Source organism: Xiphophorus maculatus, chromosome 8 (assembly GCF_002775205.1).
Source record: "Xiphophorus maculatus strain JP 163 A chromosome 8, X_maculatus-5.0-male, whole genome shotgun sequence".
Taxonomy (NCBI): Eukaryota; Metazoa; Chordata; class Actinopteri; order Cyprinodontiformes; family Poeciliidae; genus Xiphophorus; species Xiphophorus maculatus.
In genome coordinates this window covers 9,242,837-9,266,573 of record NC_036450.1, presented here as the reverse complement: position 1 = coordinate 9,266,573, position 23,737 = coordinate 9,242,837, and the positions used below count along the sequence as shown (strand labels likewise).

Below are 23,737 nucleotides of genomic sequence, written 5' to 3'. Positions count from 1 at the left end.
ATGATTGTTTTTATATACATATTCAGTAGGATAGACAAAGTTTCTAATTGTAGAGAGAATAAAGATGCTTTTTATTTGTTTTTTAATGTCTTTTCAAGAGTCTTGGAGTGATTTTATAGAAATGTATCTAAGAAGTTTCTCAGTATTAAAACCACATCAATCACAGAAAAAGAAATTAAACCCTACTCATGAGACATGATAACTATCTGTACCTCTAATAACTGTATTGCTTCCTCATGCTGTTGGTCAGTTTGATCCCAAGCCTGCAGAGAACACACAGAAACACAAAGTGACAGCTGACACTGTGATCACAGTCTGCAAGGTGGACTAGACATCACACAGCTGACATTCTGTCTACGCGGTACTGTGGACGAGCCTGAAAGAGGCTCACTGGTTCGGCAGAGCTTTGGTAGTTGAGTAGCTGCCTGCTCCTGACGGCGCTGCTCCAGTGAGGGGTATCTGATCTATTCTTAGGTATGTTAAAACTTTCGTAGTTAATTTTAAGGAGCTTGAAGTTTTTAAATATAAACAGAAACACATTATGTGACAAAACAAATGATTTGGGATAAGTTAGGAACTATTCTTGGTTTAACTGAAATCACCAAATGTATGTTAAATAAAACCAGAGGAACAGAAAAATCTACAGTCTCAGCCACTTTTATTGGTACTCCTGTGAAAGAGCTTAAAATTGCTTAAGATAAATTCATCTTTTCCTTTCTCAGATGAGATTAAGATTGGACTTTTAGGCAACTTAATCCAGCTGGGTTTGATGATCTACAAAGAATAAATGTGGAAATAGACCTGTATTAAAAATGACCATCCCCAAATTGTTCTCACTAAGTTAATTGTCCAGAATTTCTTGGCATGGCATGCCACAGCATTGAAAGTTTCTTTAAGTGGAACAAAGGGGCCAACCCAACTCAAGATAAATACTCCTATAAATGAATCCCACCATCAACAAATACTATATTTGACAAATTGTAGCGTTAGAAATTCTGTTTTCCTGTCAACTACCATACCCAGACTGTCACCACTATATCTGAAACTTTAATTTAATTGCAACATGCATGGGGATCCACATATAGTTCTCTACACATTGTTCTTAAACTAATTTGTATGTCACATGAATTTTAGAGTTCAGTGGCTATTGATTCTGCAAAGCATTTGCTGGCGCCACTCGGATTTTGTGTTGTTCCAGCAAACAAACTATAGACAAAAACTGATTGTTCTGAAATTGATCACTGTATGGAGTAACAAACTGGTTATTCACAATGTTCAATGTCATTAACTTCCAAAGTGGAATTAAAATACTACAGATTGAAAAATATCAATGTCCCTATAAATCACAGAATCAGTGCTAAACTTGTATTTGCTAAACTTGTATTTGCTGCTAAACTTGTATTTGCTGTCAAAGTGGAGACTGGACAGCCTTCCAAGATCTTTTTATTTTCTAGTTGAGTGCCATTGACTGTGTGACAGTGAATCAGCAAAAAATGCAAAAATACATCAATAGTTGAACAAGGAGCTATGGAATGAAGTAGCTGCACACAATCAATACTGGAAAAAGAAAACAAGTTTTCAGTGATTAATTCTCTGCTTTGTTCTTACTCATGGCCATACCTTTTGTAGCTGACTGATCTCTTTCTGTTTGCTGTGAAAGGCCACCAATGCTTGCTCATACTCTGTCTGCAACTGTTGTTTTAGCTGTAAGGCTTCATGCACATGCTGTGGGGACATAGAGAGAGAGGAATGAGGCTATTTAGAGATGGTTTCTGACAGCATGTTCAAAGATTTACCAAGCAAGAGTCTTTCTTCACCATTAGTGGCAGAAAAGTTGACTTTTCAAGCCTTAGTGGTTATTAAGAAGAGGCTAGTTATGTCACTGACCCAAAACAGTTGATGCATTTTTCTATCCACTGGCTACTGAGGGATATGTTATTAAAATACTGCCAAAGCACAAACTAGTTGGCATCACATTGTTTTCAATAAAATTCATGAAGCCCCAAAGGGTAAAGTCCAGAGTGTGTAACCCATAAAACTGTACTCGGTCAATGTGTACAAAAACAATGTGTGTATTTATTGACAGATATTATACTTTAAGCTCTTTAAAACAATCCAATAAATCCTGGTATTATCGTCTTTGGTTTGTTTTTGGTTGGCGGGTGGTCAGACAAAAAAGCACATAATAGCAAACCAGCTGATCTGTACCTACCAACCTGCTATTACATGGTTTGCTTTCTAATATGAGCAACATGTCAGGTGTATCCATACCGTATGAGACATGAGAGTTAAATAATATCACAGTTTATTTATTTACCTAAGCCTTTTAAACCTCAAGTTTCAAATATGGAAACTTTTCTCTCCTGTAATGGTATGCATCTATTAAACTCCTTATATTTAGAAACTATCAGCTTTTCACTGTGTGAATGCTAAAGCATTTACACTGTAGAGATCCTTCAACTGCTAAGATTTTTTTCATGCATTTGTTAGAATCTTGTGTAATTTTAGTATTCTTACAACCACCAAAATAAGAAAGCACCGCACTTCAGGCAGGCACTGGCTTCAGTCTATATGATATCATTTATATATTCCTGCACATTCCCCATTGTACACTGAAATGCTACTGCGGGGGAACATAAAGCAAATAAAGATATCATTCAGCAGTTTTTGTCTTTTGCTGCATTATTTAGCTTTCATCTCTTACATCCCTTACAGTACATTTGGAACCGACTCAAAGATGTCTTGCATGGTCAATGGTCATTCAGGCTGATCCTTTATCTACCCTTTGCCAAATTGGCCAAGGTAGGTTGGCACAGTATGTCTTCTCAAAGTTACAACCAGCAACAATATCTTTCAGAAACCAAGTTAGGATCGCAAGATTTTTCTTCACATTTAGGGAAAATGGCTGAGAAAGCTCTAACATTTAGATTTTTACCCTCATTTTCTCTCTCATTCTAATAAAAAGAAGAAAAGCTTCTTTACCTTCCAGAGTGACTTCAGGGTGTCCTGAGCATGCAGTCACTTGCATAATCAGAACAGCTCTAAGCTGCTGTGGAGCTTTGGTGAAAACAGATTTTTTTAAAAACCTTGCTAATGCCTCCATTTTAACAGAAATAGATAACGAGAACTTTCACTGATCAGACTGAGTTTATGTGAGTAGATTACGGATGTGAATTTTGAACATGTTCTTTTGCTACTCGAGGTCACCTGCTGAATTGCTACTCTTTCCTTTCTCACAAACAACGCAACAAGAAAATGTAAACAAATATAATTTTTAAGGTGGCTACAACTTAAAGAGAGGCTATGACTCAATCATAACCAATTTAGTACAATCTGTAGCATATTGGCCTTTGTCTTACGTGTTGATGTAGATGATTTATGTTGCCTCGTCATCAATATACCTCCTAAACACATAGAGTGATAAAAATATTTTATAACTTAATTGGGTTGTTTAAAAAGCTTTTTGTTACCAGATTAGATCAACTTCAAAACAAGATTCATAATGCTTCATCCCAATTTGGTTTAAACAAGGAAAAATTTCAAGTGAGCCTTTTTTTTCCATGTTGTGTTTCCATTATCTGTGCTTTCTCCACCCACACCGCCCCATGTAATTTTCTCTAAATAGTGTCTTTGTCTCCGTAATCAATGCTAAACGAGAAAGTGACAAACCTTTCATTGCTGTATCAGGGAGTAGGTCAGCTTTTCTCATATGGGCACATTTATCTCTCGAATATCCTGACAAACAGACAATCGATGGGAGATGCAGGGAGACGAGGATTTGTAACGACAGAGCCTCGCACAGAGTGGCGAGACTGATTACTATTGGAAGATAGGAACACAATAAAAGAAGAAGCCTCTTCTTGAAGTAATGTGGACATTTTTGGGGTTTCAACAAAATCAGAAAATAGCAATGCCTTTGTACAATTTGTGCAGTTTGGGAAAGCCCCGGTGATGACATCATAGATGACACCCCTTCAGCTAATGATGTCAGTGAAGATGTGATTTAATGCCACACCTTAAACTCAATGTTTTCTTTTTTGACACCACCGTCCCACCGGGAGGAGGTCCCAGGGAAAACCCAGGACACGCTGGAGAGACTATGTTTCTCGGCTGGCCTGAGAACACCTTGGGATTCCCCCGGAAGAGCTGGAACAAGTGGCTGGGAAGAGGGAAGTCTGGGCCTCCCTTCTCAAGCTGCTACCCCCGCGACCCGACCCCGGATACACTGAAGAAAATGAATGAATGAATGAATGAATGAATGAATGAATGAATGAATGAATGAATGAATGAATGAATGAATGAAGGAATGGATGGATGGATGGATGGATGGATGGATGGATGGATGGATGGATGGATGGATGGATGGATGGATGGATGGATGGATGGATGGATGGATGGATGGACGGATAGAAAAAAAATCTTCTTTTTTAATAACTATAGGCAATTATAAACACCATGAAAATGTCATGCCTGTTCAGGAAGGAGAGAGTTTTTGTTTCCCACATATGATGATGTAGAACATGTGCAAAATCTTCAGGTTGTGGAAAGTTGTTTAAAAAATTCTCAAAAAAAAAAAACAATTCTTGTCAATGGCATTTAGCTGATAAAATGACATCAGGTTAGCATATAAATGTTCTAGCTATTCATGTTGACTGATACCACTCTTTGCTAAAATAAACTAAAACAGTGGACTTTTTGAGGTGGTTAAACACCATGTTCACTCACAAATAGCTGAAATCCATGAATACTTGAGACCCCTTTGAAAATACCTGCCACTGCCTATTTTAATTGTTCATGCACCAAAAATACCTTAATATGGATTAATATGAACAGTGGAAACCACCTCGCACAACTCCAGAAGGAAGCCTACAATCTTCCCCATTTCCGCAGCCAATCAGCATCAAGGCAAATACATGGTGCTCCGGAATTGACTGTTTTGCATCCACCATCCAATAGCATGTGAAGTATTGGGACTAGGTATTTCAACTTCCCAGGCTGCATTATCTTTCAAATATTTTAGATATGATCAACATAAAAAATGCCAATAGTTGGGTTTTTGCAAATAATTTTGAGTTATATTCCTCAGAAAATCTGCAAATAAATGAATTTATAAATAATGAACAGTGAACATGCAGTAGTCCATGGTAAATTAAATGAAGAATTTAGGTAAAATGACACAATTTCTTACAAATACCCCAGAAGGGTTGTGCATTTATAATGGTTCATTTTAATTCAATTTCCCAAAATAATGTCAAGTGCCACCAACTACCATCAGGAGGATGCTCACAGGATTTTTGTATTCATGTTTTTGAAATTCCAGACTTTGTCTGCGGAGTTGAACAGAATGGGTTTATTTTCAAGTAACAGACACTTGATGTTAGATAGTTTAATTGTATTAAATGTGTCAACACAGTCAGAGGTCATTTAAATCTCTTAAAACCCTATTTGATTTATTGTGATTTCAGTATGTCATTAACTAACGTAGCTTGTCAATAAGACACAGAGTTATATAGTAGGTCTTACCTTAAGCACATGTTCCAGATTTTCGACTTTGGCCTGGAGTTGGTTCCTTTCTTTCTGGGCCTTGTCTTTCTCCCGGCTCACTGTGGCAAACGTTTGTCTCAGCTGGACATAGTCGCATCGCACCTGGAGGGACATGAATCACAAACAGAGCTCAGATATTAGACAGGAAAGGATGAGAAATAATTAGAGAAGTTTAAGTAGCAAGCCGCAAACCAGAAACTGAAGGTTATGAAATGTAACCAACAGATTTGTTTTTAGAATGGAAAAAAAAGAATGTGTGTTTTCTGAATATTTTTTGCACCAGATCTATGTTTTAAATTTATAGTAAATTACATGTTCTATCTTGTTGGTCTGAGGCATGATTTTTAAGTTCACAATCTGAAGAGAAATTAATCAGGACATTTCCATTTATCCTTGATGACTTTGAGCTGCTGACTTGAGCACCCAGCGTTTCGCTTTAATATCAGCCTTGAGCTGGTTCTTGTTAAGGTGGCCTTACAAGATTGAGCTGAGCCACCCATCAGCCATGCAACCTTCATCTTCTCATTAATTACCAAAAAACTGAGGAGAGCACAATAGATAAGCTCGCACACCTAGAGTGCACACAATTAAACAACTGCAAAGAAACCAAGCTCATTTATTTTGTGGGATTTGTGACAGTAGCGGGAGCTGCTGAAGCGAACTAACTCTTCTGATGCTCGCATGGACAAAAAAGCAACAGATTACCATTAATTAGCATTTATTATGTTTAATATTATCAATATTTTACATGCTGCTTCTGTTAGATATACATATTCCAGATACGTCATGTGTATACCCAAAAATAATGAGAAAAATTACTAAAAGCAAATAATGTTTTGCACTCCTACATGGTGGAATGATCATATTTCACACAACGTCAGTGATTCTTAAAATCAAACAATGGTTCCATACATTAAAAGTCCTATATCATATCACCTCAACCACACACTTTTTTCTAGCTATCATTGAGCTCCTCTTGTCAATTTGACCATTTGTGAAACAAAAAAAATCCTAAGCCTCCATAGCAAATATGTGTTTTTTTTCTAAGTAAAATACTGAGAAACAAATACATTTTAAACTCATTCACTTAATTGTGAAGTGTACAGGAATAAGGACATCCAGTTGCACAAACTGCAAGCCGAACCCCTTGAATTCACCACCCACTCTCTTCATATAAGAGAGGGATAAAATGCAAAGGGCATGCTCTGAAATCTGTTAAGATCTTCACACATGTAAAACAATTGCTGCAATCCTCTATTTTATTACAACTGTCAAAAACATTGACATACTGGCTAACCACCAAGTTTATGTTTACAGCTCTCTCAACCATTTACATCACCACTGTCTTGATATCTGAAGTATTAATATCTTCTATGACTTTTTCAATAAGAACCTTTCATCCAAACAAGGTTCTTCCCGCAGTCATCCCTACAAGCCTCCTACCCTCCCGCTACAAATCTGGCAGGAAAGAACACGCTTTTAGCCCCATTTCTATTTTGTTTCCATGCCCACCTTGTCTGTGCACAGATGGCATCATTAATGGAGCAAGAGGTCTAAGCAGGGCTTCCTGGACACATGTCAACACCCCCCTACACTGATCCACCCGCATTCTGAAAGTCACTTTTATTGCCAAAGCATCTATCTCAGTGTGCCATTGTCTCCATTACAACACTTGTGGTTGTAGTTACAAATCCAGGGGCAGTGGCTGAATGTTTGGGTCAACATAAACAAAGATTATTAAGAGAGAAGATGGAAAAATAATGATATAAGGAACCCAAACGAGTATTAAATGAAAATGTTTGTAACCTGATGAGTCATCATTAGATTACCCACTGGTCCAGTCATATTGATCTGCGGGAAATACTACTTGTCACTAATCCATTTATAAGGTATTGTGTAAGTCATATGGAGATACACAACTACCTCGCTAAGACTATAAATAGGTATATGATTCTCACAGAATGACTATATTAGAGTAAGATTACCACAATTTCACACCATCAGAAGACATTGTGCACAAATATAAAGCTAAAATGTATAGCATTTATTTAACACTCTAAGCAAAACTAGCAAGAAATAGCAGTTGCTAATTAGGCTAAAAGTCCCAAATAACATATGAATCATGGGTTGGCCAACAACAAATGGATGCTGCAACTGTATTACTCTGATTTTAGTCTAAATGGGAGGTATCTTCTTAAAAACATCCCATTCATTTGACAAGGAAGTAAAGGAGAAAGATAGGTGATATTGGTCCTATTCAGAAGTTGCACATTATATCTAAATTATGTTCTGGGCAGTTTTTCAGGAGATTAGTAAAGATTAGACAACAAGAGAAAATGGTCTGTGCCATGAAGTTGGTGATGAAGATCAAGAAAGTGGATTTACCTTTTTAAAGTGGAAAAGGCAGAAATGCAACAATAATTCTTACTGCAGATTAGAAAATTGCATTATTTTTCTAGTTATGCTATTAAAAAATACATTAATTGTAATTTTGGTTGGGATACAAAGATATGAAAAATAATATAGAATAAATACTCACTTGGTTTCATAGTAGTTTTCACTTGCAGAATATTATGCCCTGCTGTTTTTTCTGTTCTTCTATTTATAAAACAGTCCAAGTGTAAAACCTGCTATTAGCTTGTAAATTAGGCAGGCTACGGATAGCCAGGCTGCAATCGGCTATTTCATAGATATGTTGCCGCAGCTGCCGAGTGTATTTTAAAACAGCATTACCGTAACATGAGAGATGGGTGATGCTGCTTTATGCAGCAATCCATGAGTCGAGAAATATTTAGGAGCAGATTTATTTTTCTATATTTCCAACTGAATAGGAAATCTGTATTGGTCTTCGTTCAGCCAGCTGACTAGCAGAATTTAGTGACATACAGTATAAATGATAGCATTTTATTACTTTGTAAAGCTGGTGAAAGGTCCAGTCACTTTGGCCCTTTTCCTGTTACTTTTTATTATTATTATTATTATTATTTTTTATTAAAATACCCTTAAACAATTTGACTGAAAATTTTAGCGGTTCTGAAACTGAAAGCTCTCTGCAACAATATATCTTATCATTATCTTCATCACGATATTAATATTTGTGGTATTTTAATTGCAAAGGACTCCCAGGACAGACATTTGGTAGGATCATATGCATGAAGAATAGCAGTAGCATTTGCAGGTATCAGCATTTATATTCATGCTAAAGCTCATATAGAACATTGGGAACATTGTGATAAAAAAAATTTTAAGAAAAGAGTCTGTGTGGGTTAACAGCAATAGATGTAGTTGTCACAGTATTAAAGTTTGACACTTTGAAATAAAGTATTGCAGTTGCACTTTTTCCTTTTATTGTGTAGTTCTACTTGATACTGGTCCTGGCCCAGGTCCATGTAAAATAATAAATATCTTCCAATTGATAATCTTCTAAGGTGTGTGTACTTGTAGTGGACAATTTGTACATAAAATATGTGAACATCCTCACCTGCTCATGCTTGGATGCCCTAAGCTGGTGGCTGATCAGCTCGAGGTTCAGACGATTTCTTTCCTGCAAGGCAGCATGGAGCTTCGCTTTCTGGAAAAAGAAGAAGATCCAGCACCAAGGGAGAAGTTTACCATCTTGTCATATTATCATAGAAACCTTTTTTACTCTAATGATTTCATGTCTAACTGTATAAAATATGGAAGCCACACAGAACCACTCCATCTTAAAGTGATTACATAAGCGACAGATGAAAGACTCAGGTTAGTGACGATCCCTCCCTCCGTCTCCCACCGTGTTTGTGAGTGTTAATGTGTGTGCATGCAGATAAGCTTTTCTCTAAGATCCTGTCTGGGGTACAAAACACACAGCTGTATGCTGTCACCCTCTATTTGGTATGTGGCATTGGCAGTTGAAGAGGACAGCTAAAACAGACAAGAAAATTGGAATATGAGGATAGGAGAGGAAGGGGTGGATAGATGGAGGGAAAGAGGATGACAAAAAAGTGGGACAAAATTGTTTAAAGTTAGATATTAAAACCAAAAGAATGACAGCCTGTCAGTCAAAAGCAAAGAACGTAAACAGGCACATAAGACTCTTGAGAGGAAATTAAATTGCAAGGCGTAAAAAAAGGATTGAGAAGTGTGTAGAACCTGTCTGCTCTTTCCACAGTTCACATTAACAGTCAGAAGTTGTCATGCTGCTGGTGCTGCAGGTACTCAAGCATTATGTAATTATGCCAGACTCAAAGTAGGGCAGCGCTCTCCTCCTCTCGCAGCTATGAGCATTCAAGAGTGATTTCACTGTGACTGACCATATCCTTGCACCTAATACCACTTCATTCTGCTGATGGTCATTCTCAGCCGTCCACTGTTGAACTGTGCCATTAATAGGAACAGTCAGCTCTGTTCCCTAATCAGCTTTTAAGCAACAGGAGTCAATAACAGCTCGGAAGCTTCCTGGTAATACAGACAAATCAAACAAGCAGGATGTACTTTTTAACATGAATTCATTAAAGTAGAAGTTATTATCCCTAAGGATAAATAGAATAGATTATTAAAATGAAGGTTTTATAGTCTATCCATATTTATCAGCACCCCAGGTAAAGCTTTCAAATAAATAAAGTTTTAATGCAGTAGCACAGTATTTCACTGAAAAACATAGAACATTCCGGCCTATAATTGGATCACATTTATTCCAATTTTAGGAAAAAACATTGGTACCACACTTATAGGCACTCCTGCTGTTAAATTTGTACAGCCCTATTTTCTCCTATAATGTGTCTCAAGATTAGAGCATACAAAAAGAGGGATATTTGATCCTTTCCTTTTATATCGCTTCACTAAAGCTTTAAGGATTTCTGGGTCTCCTTCAGTGCTCTTTCCAACATACTCTTGCTGCTGTGAACAAGACTTTGGTAAGGAGTCATAAAATAGGATAGATTTTGTTTTGTAAAATCAACCCTCAACTGATTTGGCCATATATTTTGGATCATTATCCTGCTGAAAGACCCAGGGATGATCCATTTTTAGTTTTCCTTATGATTTTAATTTATTTGTACATGTAAAATGTCCTGATACTTCAAAAGATTTCTTAATGTTCCATAGTTTAAAGGTTTCCAGACTCTTCGGAAGAGATACCAACCTACAACATCATTGACCATCTAGCACTTGAATGTTGCTGAAAAGCTCAGCATAAATTTTACAAAGTGCTTCAGTCAAATTTAATTTAGAACTATTGTAAGAGGAGTCAATAAGTTAAGCACAGGTGATATTGGGGTATTCCTTACTTAATAAATGTACACTAACATTAGGATTGTGTTACTACAAGAATAAGATGGTCTTTTGGTCAGTAAACAGGTAGCAAAAGAGAAGAAGAGATTATAATTTCTAGTCTCTCACATTATATCTGCACTTCACTTAATCAATGTAGAACTATTTTGTTACTGAATCAGTATTTTTAGTCATTTGCATGCATTTTAAAACAAAAATATTCTTGTGTTTGGAATTAGGCTGTTTTTCAAATAGTTTTGGATTAGTTGGATTAGTTGATCCAACTTCAAATTGGTTATTGTGTAAGAGTGTACCTTCATTAGCATGGAGATTTTAAAAAAGTATGTCTGATTTTATCAACACTTTCTGCAAAGATGGAGGCATTGAGCTGTTTTTTTTATTTGTCATACAAGAGCTGCAGTGAGCTACAAATTTCAGGATGCACTTTTTACATTACTGCAACATGCTCCCTTGAACCCACCTGCAGCAAAAGAGAATCCAATATTTTTCTGCGCAAGAAAAGATTGAGCCGCTCAGGGGCTTTTGATCAAATTTATCAGTATATTTGAGGAGCTCAATAAACCGGCTGAGATGAGAGAAAAGAAAGAGAGTAATGGGAGGCTGTTGTGCTCATTCATCTCTTCGTGTGCAGACAGAGACAGCAGCAATGCTGAAGAAAGACAGAATAAAGCCAAAACATTGGCAAGGGCAGGAAGACACAAAGCACAGTGAGTAAGGCCAGTTTCTTCTCTGATTGTATAACTGTCACTGCAACACAGAGTCGGTGCAAACTGCAGAAAATCACACTCAGCTGTAGTAGTAACCACAATGGATATTGTACCTTTTCCTTTAACTCTGAGTAAGTGGGTGTGGCAAACCTCAAGCTATCAATCAACCTTCTTGTCTAGTAAAAATAAGTTCAGTTGAGATTATTTCAGCACACACACAAAAAAAAATGTGAACAAAACACTGGACAAAAAATGACCTTTAAAAATAAATGTTTTAAGGGCCGCGAATATGATGACTGTTTCTGTACTTCCTCTCACTTCCAGCAAATCACACATTCACAGCTTCACTTAGCACTCTGTAACATCTTGTAAACACACTGTTAGACTGCGAAGCCAAGGGACACACACATTTCTATGCCAATTCAGACCTTCAATATGCGCAAATCAACATAGGAATCTGTTTCGAATATTTAAAGTAGGCGCTAACAAGGGTGTCTCTTTAGGAAAAAGCAGAACAGGGACTCCAAGTGAAAATTGTTATGTGTGAATCTTTGCATGGTTGTGAAATTTGAGATCAATATGTGCATTCAGAGAGAGCACGCATGCTTAGAGACATATAAATCAACAGTACTAAAGCCTAATTCACTCTGACAACCTCTGTCTTCCTTCATCTTTCTTCTGCATCTATATGTTTACACACCCTGTGCAGCTCTAGCACAACCCCAATAAGAATTTTACATCCGTAACCGATAAAAAACTAAATCTGCTCACAGTGGACAATCCCCAGGAGCTTCTGTGCATCTATGCTATATTCCGGTCTGCCTTCACATATATATGAACTTGAGTAACTCCTCAGTAGTTCACTAAAATATGGACAAATAAATACAAAAATACCAACCAATAAGACAAAACAGAAAACCAAAGTAAAAAGATTAACAACAATTTCTTGCTTCTGTATATTTTTACAGAAGGGCAGTAATTCTATTCTTACTGCTGTTTTGAAGCATAAAGCATTTAAAAATTTTATATGATGTATTTCTTATTATTTGTTTCATGTAAATTAAATCTTTTTAAAGAAATTTTAATTATTTCAAATTATGGATATGTTAAGTATACATTAATGATGATTGGAGCAGGAATTTGATCTTATAATTAATTTTGTTGCATCTTCCCATTATGAGAATGGGATTTTAAGATTGCTTTCTTTATAAATATGGGGCAATTCTAAAATGCACTAATATTATAACCATGACAGGCTATGTTGTTAGGATGAAGAATTGATAAAGGGTGAAATCCTGCACACACTCATTTGTGGGATGCCTCCTGATGAGTTTAAATGGGCTTTTTGTGGGTTGAGGATTGCTGCTGTTTCCCCAGGAGGATTGTCATTAATTAGATGTCATGTACGAAACATTTTGTTCCAGTTAAGCTGTGAGTGGAAAGACGCAGACAACATCGGCTTTCTTCAGTGTGGGCACAAGTAAAGCCTCAAACACATATGAAACTTGTGTCCAAACTATAAAAAGCATGAGCTTTGCAAAAATGATTTGAAAATGCATACTTAAGTTTGCAAGAAGGCAGAATTTTGGCAGCTACATGTTGTATTTTTGTACAACAGCCTCTTACCAGATTCTCAGAATGAACATAGTGTGTTTTTACTTTAAGTTAAGCTCAAGTAAATGGTACATATACTGAACTTTAACAGAATTTTTGAAGTAAATATATTTAATGCAAATTTAATAGATTTTTATTAAATATGTATGTGCATAAATAAAAACTTAAATAAACTTGCTGTTTTTCTGTATCCTAATTTGAACTGTTACATGGTTGAATGATTTATGACAAAGGACAGCTCCTCAGTTTAAATCTGCAACAAATCCCATGTTAGGGACTTTTTTAACGTGTTAATGGAAACAAAATAACCCAAAATAAAATGTGGAGTTTGGCTGTGAGGGGAAACATAATAATCAGCATTCACTCCCCTGCCAAATGACCCCACAGCAGACAGGGGTATTTATTAGATTCAGCTCTGACAGGCAGCCATGCACAAACAGCACCCACGTACACATGCAAATTATTGTGTGTGTGCTGCTTCTCAAGCAGGAGAAGTGGCCACAAAAAAGGTTTTTTAAACACTAAATTCCTGACTAAAATTTTATCTTACTAAAAATGTGAAGGAAGAGCTCCTTCGGTTTATCTTATCATAAAAAATGGCCCTTTCAAAACATTGTATTGTATTGAGGTCCAGTACAGCATGTAGCTTTATAGTAAAACACTAGGATTCATTTATTCTTCTTGTAATACTGTAATATTTCCACCCATTTCCTAAGGGAAATGGGTGGAAATATTGCCCTTGGGAAATGGGTGGAAGTTAGTTACTGAACATAAATCCAACTCTGTAAGAATGTCTGCAGCCATAAGTATACTGGGAGTATCACTGTTGTTGTGGTAATGGGACTGCAATGCTCTGCTTGGGTTTATAAAAATTAAAAATGTATTTGTTAAAGATAAGTAGATAAATAAATAAATAATATCCATATAATCATTGTATGGTAGAGGTGTTGGCCTCCATTGGTCAATGGGCAAAAAGCAGGGTACACCCAACCAGGGTCGTACTTCATCACACAGAAGCATAAAGACATGGAATAATAAATACAGATACACCAAAAAGGGAAAGTGGCCATTTCATCTATCATGAATGTTCCTGGATGATGGAAGGAAGCTGGAATACCCCATGCATTTATGAAATATCAAAACCACACACAAAAGACTCTGGCTGGGATTCATTCTTCAAATCTTCTGTAAGGCAACAAAGTTAGCAACTAGATGACAGACTATCAAAAATATCAAATAATATGAGGTCCTTAAGATGCCACTGCTGTGATTATTTTGTAATTCCTCTCTCACATACCCCTAAAGAGAAATAAGAATCAGTGAGTATAGGTTTCTGTAGGTAAAAGCTTCAAAAGACAGGAGATCAAGAATTGGCAGTGTTGTATAGTAACGAAGTAAAAATACTTCACTACTTTACTTAAGTATATTTTGGAGTACTTCATACTTTCCTCGAGCATGAAAATTTTTGAATACTTTCACTTTTACTTCACTATATTTCCGAACTTAATTGCGTACTTTTACTCCGATACATTTTCAATGTGTGGTTTAGTTACTCGTTACAAAAAAGCGAGAGAGAAACAAAGTGTTTTGACCCCACCTACTGATTAGCAAGTAGCAAGTAGGCTACCGAACAAAGTCCGTAGCCTACTTGCCTGGGCTTGTTCATCACCACCAATAGGATACACCTGTTTCGCTTCTCCCATTAAACACAAAGCAAGTCTCGCAATCAGCAGCGGTCACATGGAGGAGGAGACGGAGACCACAACGACTGCAACTACGTCGGACACGGCTCCAGGGGAACCACCAGCTGGTGATGAGAGCCCATGGCCTTATTTAAACACGATACACTCTTTCGTGGGTGTTAAAGATTCGTCGTACCGCATGCAGTTTATGTTATTCCTGCCCGAAGATGTGGAAATTCTGTCTTACAAAAACTCCCTGTCCAACTTGAAGAAACACATCGAGGTAACTTCTTATGAAATGGTTATAATGCTCCTGTTTCAGTAACTATAGCTTGGTCACTAGACACTACTGTATTGTGAAACGTTGACCATAAATGAACTTTGTTTGGCATTGTTTCAGTTCCACACGTGGTGTATTTAGCTTAGGCTTAATGTTGACTGTAGCAGGCTACCTAGACTCCTCTGTTCAAGGGGGACAGAAGCCATAGCGATAGCAATTTAGACTAAATTTAACGAATATAGAAAAGGCATGCAAGTTCAAAACCACAAACCATTAACATGTGCTACTCTTTAAAACTGGAACAATTTATTAGCAGGTTTAATTTTGCCTGCACTTGGTTGTGTACATTATTTTAAGTGTATTTGACAAGTTTACCAAAATATAAAAAATGTCATTCAAACTGCATTTGCTTTGTTTTACTTTTTACTTGTACTTTTCATTACATTACTTGAGTATATCCATTTTTACAGTAATTTCCATACTTAAGTACAAGAAGTTTCAGATACTATAAGACTTTAACTCAAGTAACATTTCAGTCAGTGACTTGGACTTTTACCAAAGTCATATTTTGGAGAGGTACTTATACTTTTACTTGACTCTGAGATTTCAGTACTTTATACAACACTGAGAATTGGTCACAACATTCTTACCCCTGTCTTTCTAAACTTAACAAATCTCAAATTATCTGTACTGTAACATTCAAAAGATATTTGAGCAAAATAAAGGAAGACCGGTTTGCTAACTGCAGATTGCAATTTACTGAACATAGAGTTGTTTTCAACATATTTCAACATAGGACACACTGGCAAGGTTAATGGCAACTTTTAGAGGACTGTAAACTGACACTGTACATCCCCACTTAAGGAATTGGCTGAGAAAAGGAGGCTCATTTTGGAGGATTTATAGAGTAGCATTAGCCAGGTCTACACAGCAGTATGATATATATTACCCAGACTCTGCCCTCTGAAGGGCTTACTGTAGCAGGCGTTCATCTTTACACAAGGGCGTGACTTGAGACACACTAGATCTGCAGCCAAACACTAGTTTCCTTGGCAGACTGTTTAAAGAAGCATTTTGAAATCAGCCATTTATAATGTTCTTCATACTGGGTCCTGCTTTTGGTTTACAACACAAACATGACATCAGGCAAGGGAAGCTGACCCATATATATGTGTAGGGCAAATTTTTCCATTTATAGTGATGGTGTATAAGCAATACAGTCAGCATAATGTCATCAATAGATTATTCATCACATCCTTTTAAAATATTCCCCTTGTTGTCTCAAAGCAATATCAACTGGGATTCCCTCAGCCCTTTGGTTGAATGTGTCTCTACAGGTGCCTCATTTATAAAACATAGATGTGTGGTAAATAGAGTTAAAGTGCAAAGTATTGTGCACCCTTGTTCATATGTGAACACACACGCAAGTATGTTGCAGTCATACGGCCCCCGAGGTCATTTCTACAATGTAAACTGTGGCTGCAGATGGCAGTGGGTTCTATCAAAACAGTGAAGCGTGAATGGACATTTACATGTGTACGTGTTAGGAAGAGCAGGAGCTTCAAATGGTTGCATAACTAAAATTACAGATGCCTCAAGCTCTAATGAACCCACATGTTTCAGCCCTTTCATCTGAATCCTAAACATTCACAGTTACCAAGGTTGGCGAGAACTAAAAAATAAATATGAAAGTGACACACACCATTAAGTGTATATCACTTTAAGTGTGTGTCACTGAGATTGAAGAGAGGGTATTAAGAAAGACTGACATAAAGGAGAATAATAATAAGGCATTTATCAAAAGGATAATAATAACTTAAATTCACCATCATGGTGGATGACTTAACTGCCGGTGTGTTTTAGATCATTGTCCTGCTGCATAACTGAAATGAGATTGAGTATAAGGTCACCCACTAATGGTTGGACTATCTCCTTCAGGAATTCCTGCAAAAGACCAAAATTTATGACTCCATCAATTACCACAAATCATCCACGTTCTGCAGCAAAGCAACGACATCCATGTTGGCATGCTGTTCAATATGTGATTTAAAAAGCAGATGGAGACATCAAACTGAAAAACAACTGACAGCACTGTGTAATATCTGAAAACTAAGTCTTTTATGCACTGGGACAAATCCAGCAGACACTGGACAAAGGAGCTAGGGGATGTGTCAACCATCAGTGGAATATCAGGTTTACAGTTTATATCACTATGGAAATCACCTTGTTGATACGGAAACAGCATGGTGTGTTTGACCGACTTATTTTGGAACTCAATAATTTCAACAAAATTCAGTTGTTTTGGCAAGCAAGCTCAAATATTAGCTTAAAATCAGTTGCATTTTCTTGTATATGTTGACATAAAACTGGCTTATTGGGGTTAGAAGACTTTTTGGGTCTGAATGACTCATAGGTTAGAAGTGAGTTGCTTAACAAACAAAGACCATACAAATGGATAAGAATATGAGAAAAATCTGTCAATGTTCAAAGAAAGTTGAGTAGGCATAAAAAAGTCAGAAAAACATTAAAATCAGCTGAAAGCATTGGCCATACACCCCAAATACCCCATCACTTATAAGCAAAAATATAAATGTCTCATAAATTTTATAAATTCATCTTTGCTACCTATTTTTATATAAAAAAAACCTTTCTTACAAGTGTTCATTGTTTTTAATAAATAAATAAATCTGCTGCTTAATTCAAGAACTTCCTGGGATATGGAGTCTAAGCATGTGCACAGGTTGTCAGCATTTCTGTGAAGAAAGGTCAGTTTTTAAAGTATGAAGTAGTGTGAGGAACTGGCAGGAAGAGAACAACGCTGCTACAGGTCAGGAAAGATAATCATTTCCTCAACATGGGGACATGTTCACCTTAACCTCAATTCTGTCATATATTTGCACTTGGCTAAGTGTTATATGCATGTCTCAAACAATGTTTGTTTAAGCTAATTTTCTTGGAGAATTAAAACTTACTTGTGAGGGAAAGTTAATGGTTTCAGTAGGCAAATCATCTCAAAACAAGTGCAACATGACAGAAGCATCTTTGAAAATGAGATTGATTACTCATTCATTTTCACACATTTATTTGAACAGCTACAATATAGGTATGGGGGTGTCATTTACATAACCAAACACCTTTTTCAAACATTAATGATGACGACCTCAAACAAAATTCCTTTCTTAAGGCTTTTTTTATTATGCTTCTGAGTCACATTCAGAGGCATTAGCATCATCATCAGTTGAATTAGATTTTAATTCACCCACCCACACCATGACCTTCCCAACCAGAACAGCTATCTGACCCTCAGGAGGGAGAATGTTCACTGGGGAGTGAAAAGTCCCTAGTTTTTCTCTTTTGTTGTTTTTAGCAATGAGAGGACTAAGCAGTGTTTTAAATGTTGCTGTTTTCATTACACATTTAGAGAGTGAATATTGACACTATTTCTCCTTACTATGATTCCCCATAGGCTTTCTTGCAGGACAACATTGAAGCCAAACAGGTTTCCACTTCATGTGATGGAAAAATGTAACCATCATATTTAAGTGAATGCCATCACGTATAGCTCTGTCATATGAGTATGCAGTTCCTTCAGTATGTTTAAATATTTCATATTTAAATACTGTCCATTCAGCACTTCTGAGCTTAAAATGGGAATAGATTTCAAAAACTTGTGATTGGATTTAATATTTTTTTCCAGATATCCTGTATCAGCAAATAAACCATTACTCACTGCAATCTGTAAAAAATATGAAAAACAATTTTAAAATAATGTGAAGGATGTTTGTAGTATGAAAAAAAAATAAGTAAAAACAAGAAAGTTTTTGCAAACTTTAAATGATACAATGAGGTGATCCAGCTGGACCGCGTATGTAAAACTCTTCAGGGAAATCCATAATTTTCCCTACGGTAAGTGTGCATAGCACTGAATTTAATGTGTGATGTAAATGCAGACCTCAGGAGCAAGAATGCGAGAATGACACTAGCCTCCACAGAAGTGGGCAGTGAAGCTTTAAGTCTCATTGATGCCACAACAGATTTGACGCGAGGAGGACCCATTGTTCCCGGAGGACAAACAGAGGATATCAGAAAGGCGTAAAATAAGTTCTGAAGAAGATCGGAATAATTCTAATGAAGAGCCTGGAAGCTGGTAAGGGATTACATGTGCTTGGATGGGCCTTCGTGCTCACATAATGCTTGGATGGGCCTTCGTGCGCAGAACACGCATACTTGAACAGACACAGACAAGTCAGCACACAAACTCTCAAGCAGACACAATTCCCATAAAGCTCTCCCTAAAACAAAAAGTCACATGGCAGTAAGGAAGCGCATATGTCGGCATCCAAAGATGCTGGTTTCCACATATACACAATCGCATGACCCCAATCTGAAGGGAAACACACTGCACAAGTGGTAAATAATTTATATGTGACCTTATTGCACAGTTAGCAGTACAGTAGGCTAGGAGAGGCATAGTGGAGTAGGTGCTTTTACTACCACAAAGCCTAATTTCATTAGACATTCAAATATATTCTTAAAAAGTGTTTTCTAATAACCATCCTAGACATAAGGGATGTGAAAATGTTTTTTGTTTTGTACTCTTGAGCAGATGCCTCTCCCTTTATTTGATCTGAGCAGAACAAACAAAAGCGCTCAGAGAATATGTTACGCTAGTGTTGGCCTCCTTCCACAACCAGAGAAGCTCAGAATTCATTATAATATTGTAGCTCTTACCCATCATGCACTAGGCAGGGAAGCTCTCTGTAGTACACTCCTGAATTGCTGAGTCTACATGGAGCAGTCGTGTAAGATCTTTAGCAAATTAAAACAATGTTGATACCCCATGAACTTTCTGATTTTTTTTTTTGGCACAACTGCAAACGTTAATGTACATTATTGGGATTTTGTGTAAAATTAGTAACTGACTTTGAATTGGAATTAAGGGAAACACAGTTTCAATTGTTCTGCAAATTAAAATCTGAAAAGCATGCCAAATTGTTTTAGACCACTTGACCTGATGCCCCTAAATAATATCACCTTATTAGTAACCAAAATCCAACAGTTTGTTAGAGAAAATTAATAACCAAACAGCATCATGGAGACCAAGCAACACATCAGACATATCTGTCCATCCAACACAGTTTAAACATGGTTTAAACTAATGGTTTTTAAGTACTCTGCTTATGCCTGACTAAGAATTGTCATACATTTACAGGAACGCTAGCAGAAATGCATTTTATCAGCATATTAGCCACATCGACTTTAAATTTCTTATCAATCCCACAATATTAAATAAACACCACAAGTTTTACCCAGAACATTTCTCAAGAACAAGCCACAAGAACAGATGGATCACATTATCTTCTTGCAGTTCTAGCATATATTGGCCTTTGAAGTGAAATCTTTGGTGAAATAAATTATCTTTTCTTCTTCATAATAGAAAAATATTCAGTCACGTGTGCCTCAAAATTATAATCATATTGCACCATAAAATTAAGATTTAAAAAAAACATAAACACAAAACACTCAATAGGAGTAACTCATAAGTCTCTGCTGAGCAGGACTCAATAACACAGAGCAATAAGTGACTGTTACAGGAGCACAGGTCCTGTCATGTCGCCTTTCCTTCCTGACATGGTGTACTCCTCTCCCCCTTTCCCTTCTCTCCATTTAGTTGCTCTTTGTGTTCCCCCCACTGTAGGCTTCTGTCCTAATCATTCAAGTCATTCCAGGAGCAAAACACTGGGGACTAAATGAAAGAGAAGAGTGAAAGAAGACGGAGTCAATGACAGAGGCACAAGACAGGAAGTATTTAGGTAAGAGACTGTGTTCAGGTGGTTATTTAGAGGGATGGAAAGTCCTGACTGTGAGAGAAATGCGTAATCAGGAAGGGAGAGGAAGGGGAAAAAAACTAAAACAAACAATTAGAAGGGACACAAAAAGAGAACATTAGTGATGTGGAATTAAACACGCCATTATCAGCATGCTCATTTGCCTAAGGCCTCACCTTGCCTGCTAGTGTCATGCTGGCATCATGGAGCAAAATAAAATAAAAATGAAGTTTTTGAAGGCAAATATTTTGAAGCTACTAAGCTACACACATTAAGTGAATCTGAATATCAAAAAATAGCAAAAGTATTGTTTTGAACATCTTGATTACAAATCCGCTGCAGATTTGAAATAAGACACTTTAAATTTATATAGTCTTTTTGTCCTGGTTTTAGAATGATAAATGGTCTGCCTGAGGTAAAAATGTTAAAAATGTTGTTTTACAACAGTCTCACAGTAACCTACAGCTACCTACAGCTTTAAAAGGCTGCTAAAGAGGCTGTGAAAGTGTGCAGGCCAGTATTTTTTAGGATTATATAAAAGTATTATAGAATGGACACTGCCCAACTTTAATATGCATCCCAGTCAACCTTTAGAGTCAGAAGGGACTCTAAAGAGCTGATGTTTAGCCAAACAAGAAGCATATGTGATAAATAGTAAATAATCATAACATAGAATGAGTTGATCTGAACAAAAGATGTGTAAATCAGGTAAAAAGCTAGAAAAGTAGCACAGTGTATTCAGTAATAATAAGTGGTATCTTTTTCGGACTCCCTTTTCTTCCTCTCATTTTCCTTGTCTGCCCCACCTTTTTTTTTCTTTTGCCTTCTCCCGCTGCAGTGCTTTGTCTCTCCTTTATAAAACTTCTGTGCAACTTTAGAATCTGCCAATGTTTCAATGTTTCAATCTCTGCTTCCCCTGCCAGCTGAGCAACAATGCTTTTTGGAGGGGGGCTTCATGCTAGCAATCAATACAGCATTCACTCACATTCAGGCATGTGTTCTCATCCTGAGTGCGCACACATCGCATATATATATATATATATATATACACAGCAGTAGTACCGGCAAAGGGAGGGGTTTGATGGGGGTTGCCATAGAAACTGCTTTCCTTCAGGTCGGAGCAAGGATGATAAAGAAGTAGCAATGAAATGTCACGTGCAAAACATATCTGATGATACCTTTTGAACTGCGTGAATGAAAGCTGGCAAACAAGCAGTGCAAACAAAAGCCGTCTGAGTCACCGGGGTCTGTACAAGCCAGCTGTCATCGGGCAAGAGGCGGGAAACAACCTGGACAGTTTGTCAGTTTATCACAGGGCTAACAGAAATCCACAGTGGAGGAACGATACTTATTCCTGCTGCCAATTTAGAAACCATTATTAACAGAAAAAAGGCCTGTTATTAGCCAAGGAAGTTCAAATTTAAACCAGGGAAAAATATGCTTGTATACCTCATACTGCTTCTTTAATTTTTTTTTTCACAACTACACATTTAGGTTTCACTTTTGTTTATTGCTTTTTAATGTGTATCTTTGCATTAAGGGATTTTTTTGTTTTTATTTTGGTGTTGATGCACCAAAATTTTCCCAATGATGGACGCTTAAGTGATTGTTCAACTCTATTCTATGTAATTACTGGCTTGTGTTTTCACATACCCTCAAAGCTGTCGCTACTGGGATTACTGCAGCACCTGCATGTTTTGGTCTCTTTTGGCTGCCAGGTTTCGTGTTCATCTCAAGAGAGGAGCCGGAGAGAAATTCAGTCATGGGACTGAAAACACATGTTTCATTTTGCCCATTTTCTCTCTTTTCACTCTTTTCTTCTCACCCTCAGGCATCACACTGGAAATCAGTTGGCACAGTAAACCAGGGTGATGCATAAGGATAAAGTAGTGGAAACAGAATAAGATAAAAGGGGGCTGGTGAAATTTGCAAGAGGGGCAAATTTTAAACAATAGGACTTTTTCAGATTAAATGAAAAAAAAGAATAAGAAAAGAATATATATATATATATATATATATATATATATATATATATATATATATATATATATATATAATTACATAAAGAGCTGAGGTACTAAGAAATGAGACATAAGCAGAGCTGTTGTGCAAGAACTGTTTCCATCTCTTTGCCATACAGTATTTCTCCTTTGGTGTGTCAACCACCCACACAGTAACATATTCAAACATATGTATCAAGGAGATATAACGCTTATGAGTACACACTCATAAGCGTACACACTTCTAAATGACATACAGCAAAAAATATATGAAAAATGAATTGGTTTTGAGGCTTTATAATGACCACTTTGATGTCGATAGTAGCTTTATCAGTTGCAATGATGCACTTTAGTGTGTAATATGTAACAGTTTGTATAGATGAGACTTTTTTAATGATTGGTATTGGAATACCAGAAAGAACATAACTCCTAGTATCTGTCATTTTCTTACCTGCTCCATCTTTTTACTCACACACAGAGCAGAATACTACTTACAGGTGTCGACCTAATAACATTGGCATTCTATTTCCTGTTACTTGAATCTGTTTCCTTCAAATAAGTCTTGCCACAACAGCGCCCACAAACATTACACCACATTAGTGCTAAAGGAACAAGTCATTATGTTGTCTGATTTAATTGTACAACTTATGAATTGATACAAAAAGCTGATGAGCTGGATCACCAGTTGTTAAAGTTTACAACGTAAATGCAAAACACAAAGTTTCAGAAGCAGGTGGACAACCTTTTCAGTTTTGTCTCCACATGACGAACTGAAACCATACTGAAATATTTTGTGAGCTAAACTATCAAC

At 36.8% G+C, this 23,737-nt stretch overlaps 1 protein-coding gene across 8 annotated transcripts in view; it reads right to left on the bottom strand.

Moving 5' to 3' along the window:
* Window positions 1-23,737, bottom strand: part of LOC102238201 (RIMS-binding protein 2-like) — a 72,025-nt gene that overhangs the window by 27,620 nt on the left and 20,668 nt on the right. For 7 of the 8 annotated variants that reach the window (XM_023338499.1, XM_023338491.1, XM_023338498.1 and 4 more), the window contains exons 4-7: window positions 9,026-9,115; window positions 5,524-5,646; window positions 1,621-1,725; window positions 213-263 (exon numbers count right to left, since the gene is read on the bottom strand). In XM_023338499.1, the coding sequence (XP_023194267.1) occupies window positions 213-263; window positions 1,621-1,725; window positions 5,524-5,646; window positions 9,026-9,115 (369 nt within the window). The remainder of the gene's footprint in view (window positions 1-212; window positions 264-1,620; window positions 1,726-5,523; window positions 5,647-9,025; window positions 9,116-23,737) is intronic. The other variant, XM_023338494.1, reaches the window with a different exon arrangement.